At 46.3% G+C, this 11,303-nt stretch overlaps 1 protein-coding gene across 3 annotated transcripts in view; it reads right to left on the bottom strand.

The window, feature by feature from the left end:
* The window catches only part of HSPB8 (heat shock protein family B (small) member 8), a 30,714-nt gene that overhangs the window by 4,351 nt on the left and 15,060 nt on the right, over positions 1 to 11,303 (bottom strand). Inside the window, exons 1-3 of one of the 3 annotated variants that reach the window (XM_080986511.1) lie at positions 10,895 to 11,252; positions 10,353 to 10,780; positions 1,892 to 1,955 (exon numbers count right to left, since the gene is read on the bottom strand). In XM_080986511.1, the coding sequence (XP_080842637.1) occupies positions 1,892 to 1,955; positions 10,353 to 10,740 (452 nt within the window). In that variant the 5' untranslated portion in view covers positions 10,741 to 10,780; positions 10,895 to 11,252. Of the gene's footprint in view, positions 1 to 1,891; positions 1,956 to 10,352; positions 10,781 to 10,894; positions 11,253 to 11,303 lie in introns of those variants that run through there. The other 2 variants (XM_080986513.1, XM_080986512.1) reach the window with 2 other exon arrangements.

Below are 11,303 nucleotides of genomic sequence, written 5' to 3'. Positions count from 1 at the left end.
AATCTGATGGTCATTTATACCTCTGGCACCCCCCTGCTGCTAGCCTCTGGCTTCTTAGCACCCCTCAAGGTAACCCCCACTGCCCAGAGGGCAGTGCCACCTGCTTTGGGAATCACTGCCCCACAGTGTGGAGCTCATGCCAAATGGTACCCTGTCCTGTGAGCAGTGGGGAACGGCCAAGGATTTCCATGAATGTGCAGAACGCCCCTACTCCAGTGTTTTGAGGGGTCTGTCCTCTTCCTACCCTCTCCCAATTAACCTCTGTTTCTAGACAGCCTGGGGGCTCCTCAAAATGCCTATCAGCTCAGAGCATCAGCACAAGATAGCCATGAGAGTGACCACGCTGCTGTCAGCCAGGAGGAAAGGTCAACATTGCTCCAGCCTTACTGGCACCCAGAGAGCCCTGTATCATCTTTACAGGAAAAGGTTCCAGGAGCGCGATGGGCAGAGGTCAAAGAGTCAGTGAGCAAGTGAGGAGAGGCTTTCAATCTGCTTGCCTGGTGAGCTGATTCTGTAATAAAATCCCGCCAAGCGGGGAAGGGGAAAGCCTGAATGTCGGTTCAAGGCAGGGAGCCCATATCCTTGAAATCCAGAGCAGGCTGGCCTCCGCAGCATACAATACATTCAGCATCCCTAACAGCTGACCCTGATCAAACTAGTGTTCAGAGAAGTTAACCTAAAGGCAACCATCAATTTATTTTTTCTGTTAAAAACATGTTTCCACTAATTTAGTGCCCTTCAGATGTTCTGGGGCTGATGGGTAGGGTTGTCAGGTCAGGAGCATCCCAGACCCTGAGATTTTAGGGCCCAAACCTGAGACCTATTGGCGGTCTCTGGTGATGTCATGGTGACAGGCCCTGGTGATTCTTCCTCTGCACTCTCTCCCACCACCGACCTTTGGAGACAGAGGTTAATTGGGAGAGGGGAGGAGGAGGACAGACCCCTCAGAAAGTCTATGTAATCATTTGTAGCTTGCTTCTGCCAGGCTTAAGCTTGCAAGGTACAGTCATAGTAGTTTGCTCCTGCTTTGAAGGCATTCCCAGCTGGAGATTCAAGCCCTCTCTCTGCCACCTGGAGGGGGCCAGGAAAAACCTGGAGACTTCAGGTCAGCCCTGGAGGTCTGGCAACCCTATTGATGGGAGTTGTAATCCCAAATATCTGGAGTTGGAGTTGGCTCAGAGTCGGGGAACTCGTGGCTAAGTCGTTGTTGAACTCCAGCTCCCATCAGCCCCAATCAGCACGACCCACCCTCTTTTAATTTGCCCAAAATTGAATGCCCTGCCCTATAGATCTATGAAATCTAGGTGCCCAGTGAGGAGGGTGGTAAGTGACAGCATAGCTGGGTCATGAGGAGCCCTTCTGAGAAGCTGGAGACCTTGGCTCACTGACTTGGCTGATCGGTGGCACTGGACCCAGGCAGAAATATAGTTTCCCCAGACCTATTTAGAAGCTCCCTGGTATAGTATGGTAAGGTAAGGTAAGGTAAGGTAAGGTAAGGGACCCCAGGGCGATAAATTCCAGTCAAAGGTGACTATGAGGTGTGGCACTCATCTTACTTTCAGGCCAAGGGAGCCAGCGTTTTTCCACAGACAGCTTTCCGGGTCATGTGGCCAGCATGACTAAACTGCTTCTGGCGCAATGGAACACCGTGACGGGAGCCAGAGCACACAGAAATGCTGTTTACCTTTCCGCCACAGTGGTACCTATTTATCTACTTGCACTGGCATGCTTTCGAACTGCTAGGTTGGCAGGAGCTGGGACAGAGCAACGGGAGCTCACCTCGTCATGGGATTCAAACCCTTGATCTTCTGATTGGCAAGCCCAAGAGGCTCAGTGGTTTAGACCACAGTGCCACCCATTTCCCTGGGAAATGAAGTTATGAAATACTTACTGGATTTTCTTGGTAAAGTTTTTGGATACAATTCCGCCTTCCACCTGTTGTTCTTCATGTTTACCTGCAAAGAACAGAAGGGAGTTTTTTGGTGTAGGAATTCCACAGCGCAACAACTTTCCATGAAGCTTGCCACACATTCTGGTTTGTTAACTCAGCTGGTTATTATAATTTCATGTTGCTTGGGGGGGGGGGTGTTAAAGCAGCAGTTCTCAAACATTGCCCCCCATCCCAAGCAGACCATCTGGAAATTGTAGGGGAGTCTCAGTGGCCTACTTGATCTTTCATTCATATAGCACCAGCGTCATTTTCAAATCTAGCATGGAATTATCAAAATCACAGTCTGCAGAGGAGGGCCACTTACCTAGTATGTTTTAAGAAACAATTAGCAATTACACCAGCTCCATCTGCACTATACATTTAAAGCTGTACCATCCCACTTTAAGCAGTCATGGTTTCCTCCCAAAGAATCATGGGAACTGTAGTTTGTTAAGGGTTCTGGGAATTGTAGCTCTGTAAATTCCCAGGATTTTTTTTGTGTGGTGTGTTCTTTAAATGTATGGTGCATATGCAGCCTCTCTCAATCTCACCTCATGTTGAGTTAGGACAATTTTTTTTTTTACTGTTGCCTTCTAAATAATGTTATGACTTTACACAATTTCAGCTCTGTGGGGTTTCATTCCTCTGCCTTTACTTTTTAAAAATTGATTTGTCCCTGTAAAAGTTTCTTTCCCTTTGTTCTCTGTCATGGCTTTTTAAAAAAGCGATCTGTTAAACTACAATGAAGGCATTTTGCTGTTGCAATATTGTTTAATCCATATATATATATATATATATATATATCTTTTTTGTAAACTGCTTTCAGGTTTTACTACAAATCTTGAGAAACAAACAAACAAAAATAAATTGCCCAGAGAACTTGGGTTATAGGGTGACCTATGATTGTATAAATAAAATAAACAGTGGGATAACATGGGGCGTAAATAGCATGGGATGCAAGCTGAACTCCTCTGCCCTGAAGCAAGGCAGGATTATTTATTATTTTAACTACTAAATGTTGATCCCATTTCTTCCAAAGGAGCCCAGGGTGACAAACAGTGAAATATAAACTCTCTCTCTCTATGATATCATACAATATATTAAAAAGCCAAATATTCTCAAACTAAATTAATGGTTTTTTTGCTCATTAGTTTTTATTAATTTTTCAAAACTGTCAACAAATTAACCTCAAATTACCGTATTTTTCCATGTACAAGACACCCCTGTGTATAAGACGTTCCCTATTTTTTGGGACTCAAAATTAAGAAAATGCACTATGCACTATCCCTGTATAAGATGACCCCTTATTTTAAACTTGAAAAATTTAGGAAAAAATATAGTCGTATACACGGAAAAATACAGTAATTCAAATTTAAAAGCTGACTTCCCACCCTTCTCCCACGATGTTGCCATTCTCCCCCCCTTTTCTTGCCACATTATATAACATAAAAAGGTAAAAGTAAAGGACCCCTGACAGTTAAGTCCAGTGACAGATGACTCTGGGGTTGCGGCGCTCATCTCGCTTTATTGGCCGAGGGAGCCGGCGTACAGCTTCCGGGTCATGTGGCCAGCCTGACTAAGCTGCTTCTGGCAAACCAGAGCAGCGCACAAAAACGCCATTTACCTTCCCGCCAGAGCGGTACCTATTTATCTACTTGCACTTTGACGTGCTTTCGAACTGCTAGGTTGGCAGGAGCAGGAACCGAGCAACGAGAGCTCACCCCGTCGCGGGGATTCGAACCGCCAACCTTCTGATCGGCAAGCCCAAGAGGCTCAGTGGTTTAGACCACAGCGCCACCCGCGCCCCATTATATAACATGCTTTTATCTAATTCGGAACGAAATTAATGATTTCACAGTTTTCAGAAACAATGGATTTCAGGAGGAAGTCAGCACTAGAACTCAAGAGTCATCTGACGAAGCTGAATAAGGGAGGATTCAGGACCGGCAGAAAGAAGGATTTAATCACACAGCGCATAGTTAAAACTATGGGATTCATTCTCATAAGAGGCAGGGATGGCTGCCGAATTGGGTGCGTTTAAAGGAGGATTAGACAAATTCCTGGAGGATACAGTTATTGATGACTGCTAACCATGATGCTGTGGGTTAAACCACAGAGCCTAGGATTTGCCGATCAGAAGGTCGGCGGTTCGAATCTCCGCGATGGGGTGAGCTCCCGTTGCTCGTTCCCTGCTCCTGCCAACCTAGCAGTTCGAAAGCACGTCAAAGTGCAAGTAGATAAATAGGTACTGCTCTGGCGGGAAGGCAAACGGCGTTTCCGTGCGCTGCTCTGGTACGCCAGAAGCGGCTTAGTCATGCTGGCAACATAACCCAGAAGCTGTACACCGGCTCCCTTGGTCAATAAAGCGAGATGAGCGCCACAACCCCAGAGTCAGCCATGACTGGACTTAATGGTCAGGGGTCCCTTTACCTTTACCTAACCATGATGGCTGTGTTCTACCTTCACTGTCAGAGGCAGGGTACCCTATTTTTGGGAATCACAAGTGGGGAGAGGTGATGTTGCACCCAGGACCTACTTGTGGGTTTCCAAAGAGGCATGAGACTGGCCACTGTGAGAACAGGATGGACCTTTGGCCTGATCCAGTGATATTTTTATTACGCTCAGACACCAAATGCATGGCTGAACAGGAATGTTTTAAAACTCTACCTACAGGTTAATAATAAGGGAGGGGAGATGCAGGTCTTTGCCAGCCAGGGCAGCACCCAGCAGTGATTTAAAAACATGCTGTGCTCCAGTTACTGCGGGCGTTACTGATATGCTGTTCAGCTGCTGCGTCTATTTTTGACCTGGCCAATCCTTGTACCTGGATTGTTTTCTCCTAGCTACTGAATGGTAGCGAGATACCAAGGTGGGGTGGTATATCTCTGTATACATATACCTTGGTTCCCAAACGGCTTAGCTGTCGAACAAATCAGCTCCTGAACGCTGCAAACCTAGAAGTAAGTGTTCCGGTTTGCGAATGTTTTTAGGAAGCTGAACGTCAAACGCGGCTTCTGCTTGAGCGCAGGAAGCTCCTACAGCCAATTGGAAGGTGTGCCTTGGTTTTTGAATGTTTCAGGAGTCGAATGGACTCCCGGAACGGATTAAGTTTGAGAACTAAGGTACCACTGTATAAAGAAAAGCCAACTAAATTTTACTATGAGTAGAACTATTGAGATGAATGGACCTAAATTGGTCATGTTCATTAATGGCAATGAGTCTACAATGAGTAGGATTAGCACTAGACACAACCAAGTACAGTGGTACCTCGGGTTACATACGCTTCAGGTTACATACGCTTCAGGTTACAGACTCCGCTAACCCAGAAATAGTACCTCGGGTTAAGAACTTTCCTTCAGGATGAGAACAGAAATCGGGCTCCGGCAGCACGGCAGCAGCAGGAGGCCCCATTAGCTAAAGTGGTGCTTCAGGTTAAGAACAGTTTCAGGTTAAGAACGGACCTCCAGAACGAATTAAGTACTTAACCCGAGGTACCACTGTATCTTCATATTTGCTCCCTGTTTTGCTTCTGATCACATATCACTAGTGGGCAACTCTCACTTGAAGCCATGAATCCGGTTGCAGCCTTTGTGCTAAGCATAGGATTGGAGGATAGGTTTGTGGCTACTAGCCAATGAGATACTTCTCCATGAATTGGTCCAAAAGTCTTTTAACAAATCCAAGTTCCTGTGGGAGCGAGTTCTGTAGTTCAACTATGTACTGTACAAAGAAGCCATTTCTTCTGTCTTTCAGCGCCTGCTAAACACATTCTTGTTTAGACAAGCCTACCCAGATTCCTAGAAACGCTGGCATGGATTTTATCTTTCTGTAAACCAGTTTGAGGTGGTTTTTAAACCCAACAATCAAGCAATGATTTTATGAAATAAATATGTCCTGAATCTTCCAGCATTCAGCTTCGTTGGATTCCCCTGGGTTTCAGTGTTATCAGAGAGGGAGGAAAACTTTTCTCTATGCATCGTTTTATACATGAGGCTCCAGCATCGCCAGGAACAGCTGCTGTCTGAGGCACCGCCATAAAAACGCTCAGAAAATCTCTACGGAATGGAATTCCCTGGCAAGAGTCTACCCACAGACTGCCCTCATGGCAGACAGGTTGTCTCTGCCGTCATTCCCAACAGCTTCTGGGTGAACTAGCAAGAGCCTCAGCAGGAGCGAATCCACCTCAGATACGGCTCTGGAGAAACAGCTGCTGCTGCTGACATTCTCTCCCTAGGCCACATTCATACCGCACATTTAAAGCACTATGGCGACATTTTAAACATCCTCAGCTTCCCCCAAAGAATTCTGGGAGCTGTTGTTCGCTAAGGGTGCTGAGAGGAGACCCCCTTTCCCCCTTGCAGAGCTACAATTCCCAGAGTGGTTTAACAACAACATTTGGTTATTTATATGCTGCCCATCTGACTGGGTCGCCTCAGCCATTCCTCCTTCCTGGGCAACTCTGGGAATTATAGTTCCGGGAAGGGAATAAGGGTCTCTTGACAACTCTCAGCACCCTGAACAGACTGCAACTCCCAGAATTCTTTGGGAGGAAGCAGTGAAAGTGGTATCATAGCATTTTAAATGTATAGCGTGAAAATGGCCTCAGTACATTCAGCATGGATTTCAGTCACCACACAGAACATGGGTATTTATTCTAGGCAGGCCGGATCCCTGACCAGCCCTGTGATTATCCATGAACCACCTGTTGATGTGCAGAATAATGTAGGGAGAGAGAGACAGAGATTGCCATCCATCAACAACCTTATTAAAACTGTTTGCACACTATACTTTAAAGGACATTCAAAACACATTCCTTTCCTCAGAGAATGACGGGCACTGTAGTTCCACCCCTCACAGAGTAAAATTCCCAGCAACCCTTAAACTGCCCAGAATTCTTTGAGGGAAAGGATGCGCTTCAAGTGCGTTTTAAAAGTATAGTTTGTACACAGCAGGTCTCCCAGATGGCTGCTATTTGCGGGTGAGATTCAAGGCCCATCCATACTGTCGTTCAATGTTGATAGCCAGTTTTCTGTACGTCTGCGTATTCTCCGTTGTTTGTAGGATATTTCTCCTCTAAATCACTGTCTTCACACACCTTCTCCTCCTTCAATCTGGATTTTTTAAAATACCCTCTTCTCCTTTTTGGAGTGCCCCTGGTATGAGGAAATCCAAACTGAGAGAAGGGTGTACGATGGCCGCGATTTGTAGGAGAACACCATATGGTCAATACGATGGTCATCAAATAGCCGGCTTTGTCTAACCTCCCTGAAAATCGATCATGATGAATGCTCATAAAGAGATTGTTTGGAAGTGACCTAAGGGATGTCCCAAACTTAAAAATCAATGCAGGAATACCTTGACCCCAGATATCTCTTGCCTTGAGTGGGCATCTGTGTGCTGTCATAGCACATGGCATCACATGGGGATGGTGAATGCATGTACAGTGTTATGCACATTCCAGTGCCAAACTGATTAGACCAGCTTTCCCCAGCCAATGACTAGTGGTGTGTGGTAACACAGAGGCAGGCTTTTTCACTGGAGGCACCTGCTGAAATATGAGAGGCCCCATCACTATTGGCATTCCGCTGGCTCCTGAAGGCACTCCTGTTTAGGGAAGCGTTCCCCTGAGCTGAACTTGTGATTTTATCATTGTAACTGTTTTCTTCTCTTTTCTTTTTAAAAACTGTATTAACTGTCATGCTTCCAAATTGTTTTATTGACTATTTTAACTGAGGATGCTTTAACGTGATTGTGTGTGTGTGTGTGTGTGTGCGCGCGCGCATTTAAATTATGGATTGGCTTCATATTTGCAAACCACTTAGAACAAGTCATTTTGTCATATAAGTGGCATCAATCTAATCATCACCATCATCTGATGCCTTCCATATTGTTTTGGACCACAACTTGCCTCAGCCCCAGCTAATATGATCTAGTGTATAATTTACATGCACTGTGGATGGGGGAATCTTAGAACTGGTTCAGACATGCATGTTGATGACTAAACCAGGGGTCTGCAACCTTTAAGACAAAAAGAGCCACTTGGACCCGTTTCCGAAGAAAAAACAACTGGGAGCCGCAAAACTCGTCATTATAAAAATAACTTTTTTGTCACTTTTTTATTATTTCTTTGTTTGACCCCTCAGAATTACTCCTCCTCATAGAAATAAACGTTAAATTAACAAGTTACCTTTTTTTGTGTGTGTGTGTTCTTCACTCCCCTTCAAAACAGTGACCATCGTACATGCCCCCTTTCAATGCAGTGACCAGCGTACATGCCCCTTACAATGTAGCGGGCGGGCAGGAAGGTGACGTCGGGACGGTGCGTGACTAACGCACGCACCGCCCCCATGTGACGTCACAGCCAGTACAGCGCCCGCCACAGTGGGGAGTGTCGGGGCGCACAATGCACCTCCTCCCCTCGCTAGTATCTGCCCCGGAGCCGCGGCAAAGGTGTAAAAGAGCCACATGCGGCTCCGGAGCCGCGGGTTGCAGACCCCTGGACTAAACTATCCAGCGAGGCTGGGCAGCTTCAGATTTAAAAACAAAAACAAAACACTACTGGGGGAGTGCCATAGCTCAGTGGTTAGGGCAGTTGCTTTGCATGCAGAAAAGAACAGGTTGGATTCCTGAGACTGGGAAATACTCATTGCCTGAAACCCCCAATAACTGCTCCTTCTCAATGTAGACAGTATTGAGCTAGATGGATTAATGGCTTGACTTGGTACAAGATGGCTTCCTATGTTCCTTTTATATCAGGGAAGGGATGTAGCACAGTGGTAGAGCATCTGCTTTGCATGCAGAAGGTCCCGGGTTCAATCCCTAGCATCCCTAGCGAGGGCTGGGAGAGATCCCTTGCCTGAAACCCTGGAGAACCTCTGCCAGCCAGTGTAGACAGTAGTGAGCAAGGTGGACCAATGGTCTGACTCAGTATAAACCAGCTTCCTAGGAACCACAGAACTCCAAACAGAAGGCATCTCGAAAACAAGCAGTTCACACATGTGGCAACCGGCCAGGAATCAAATGACGCACTTTGCTTTCATTCTCCCTGTCTCAGAAGCCTGACAGGCTTCAACTAGATGTCGGGGATTGAATGTCACTAACCCCATGCTGCGGAAAGCAGAGGCCTCCTCGCTTTCAACTTTGTCTCTTGAAGACCCTTGTTCAGGTCTTTGCAGCTGTTGAATTATTCTTATAAAGAGCCAGTCACGTTAGTGATCATTCTGCATTGTTTTCAACACTCCTTTAGGCTTCACTGCATTCCTCTACATTCTTACACATCACCTAGGTATTTTATAGGAGTGGGTGGTATATAGATACTTTAATATCAGATGGGTAGCATATAAATAGTAATTTTTTATTATTATATCAGACTTCCTCAACCTCAGCCCTCTGAATGTTTTTGGCCTACAACTCCCAAGATCCCTAGCTAGCAGGACCAGTGGTCAGGGATGATGGGAATTGTGGTCTCAAAACATCTGGAGGGCCGAGGTTGAGGAAGCCTGTTATATTATTATTACAGTATTAATGCACAGATCCCAGAAAATCCTATTAAAGCACATTAATTCATTCCCCCCCCCCCCGGTTGGGGCGATGAAAAAAAGAGGCTTTGGTTGATTAGTTTCCCCGCCTCCCCATCTTCAAACGGGAATTGAATTTCAGTGAATTTGGAGATTATAAAATGAATCACGATAGGTGCTTTCTGGAGATAGTGAAGGCTGTTCAATCAGCAACATATATTTCTTCCCCCACCCCCCAAAAAATCCTAGGCAGTTTGTTAAGGGTGCTGAAAGTTGTTAGGAGACCCTATTCCCCTCACAAAACTACAATTCCCAGCATGGTTCAACAGTCAATCCCTCTTCTCAGGGAACTCTAATAAATAATAATAATAATAATAATAATAATAATAATAATAATACCCTGTCCATCTGGCTGGGTTTCTCTAGCCGCTCTGGGAATTGCAGCTCTCTGGGAGGAATAGGAGTCTCCAAACAACTCTCAACACCGTTAAAACCTACAGTTCTCAGGATCCTTTGGGGGATGCCATGACTGCAAAGTCAGCAATTTAGTGGTTAGAGCACCAGATTAAGAACTGGAGACCCAGGTTCAAATCCTCCCTTGGCCCTGTAGCTCACTAGGTAACCTTGGGCCTGTCACTGACTCTTAAGCCTCACATACCTCACAGGGTGGTTGTGGAGGTTAAAGAAGGAAGCGAAGAATCACATACGTCTCCATGAGGGGGGGAAAGGTGGGATAATATAGATGCAATAAAACAAATAATAAATAAGATGCGATGACACGGCCTTAACTGGGTAGTGAAGATGGGTTCTTAGTCTTACACACATTTCGAACGCTTGATCTGACATGCACCTTCCCACCCCAAATCCAAAATGACACCCCTCTACTTAATTTCCCCATCACTCACCTGAGACTTCCACATAACCGTCCTTTGTTTTCACCATCAGTTCCTCGGGTTTAAAGCTCTGCACGTTGACACACACTTTCCACGGCTCCCCAGAAAAGGGGGGAGGGCTGCCTCCAAAGGCCGGACCTTCTGGGTACTCCCCAAATCTGGGGCCATATCCTGGCGGGGATAGGCCAGTGGTCCGGGACCTCAGCGACCCCGGCCACGCTGGACCCAGTCGGGAGCGGGTCCAGTCCGGCCAGTCTGAGGTCAGGCCTGTGGGAAAGGAGGACAGGCCAAAGTCATCGTCCAGAAGCCGCGAAGACAAGCTGGGTTCCCGGAACGTGTCTCGAAGGGTCCGGTGCCGGCCGGGATAATGGCATGAGAAGGGGATCTGGCTGTCAGCCATGACAAGTTTCTTCTGAGTCGGAGCCGAGAAGAGTCAGAGACTAAGGGAGAGAAAAATCCAAGAAAGATAACTTGATTGAATTTGGTTCGGGACTCAAAAATATCACTCAAGTGCTGTATGTGAAATTTCAGCTTCAAAGGTCCTGGTTCGATACCTGGATACTTCCCCGCTTTTAAAGCACCCAAAATGAAAATGTTTCCGTCTGCAAATCTGAAATGAGAAAGCACCTCTTCAATGCTGAGAAATGAACCAGAGGAGCTCCTGTTTGCTTTTGAATTCCGGAGAGGAGGCGAGCAATCCTTTGGCCGCAAGGCTGAAAAGCAAAAGCACCTGGCTGCTGTGATCTCCTGATTAAAAAACTCCCTCTCCCTCCTGTTGCTCACACAGGAGCTTAAATAAACCTCTTTCGTAAGAGCCGCGAAACTTCTCTGAAGTTCTAGGCAGCTGCTTGCCCTCTATTTATAAGCGCTTTAGTGCTGCTGCTGGTGTTGCAATGCGTGCCCTGCAAAGCCGTATTTTTGGAGAGGGTGAAGCAGCCCTGGAGAATCTGGGCTGAGACAGCT

This window comes from Podarcis pityusensis, assembly GCF_964106645.2.
Source record: "Podarcis pityusensis genome assembly, chromosome: 16".
Taxonomy (NCBI): domain Eukaryota; kingdom Metazoa; phylum Chordata; class Lepidosauria; order Squamata; family Lacertidae; genus Podarcis; species Podarcis pityusensis.
The sequence above is the reverse complement of the archived record's forward strand: the minus strand, read 5'-3'. Positions and strand labels throughout refer to the sequence as shown.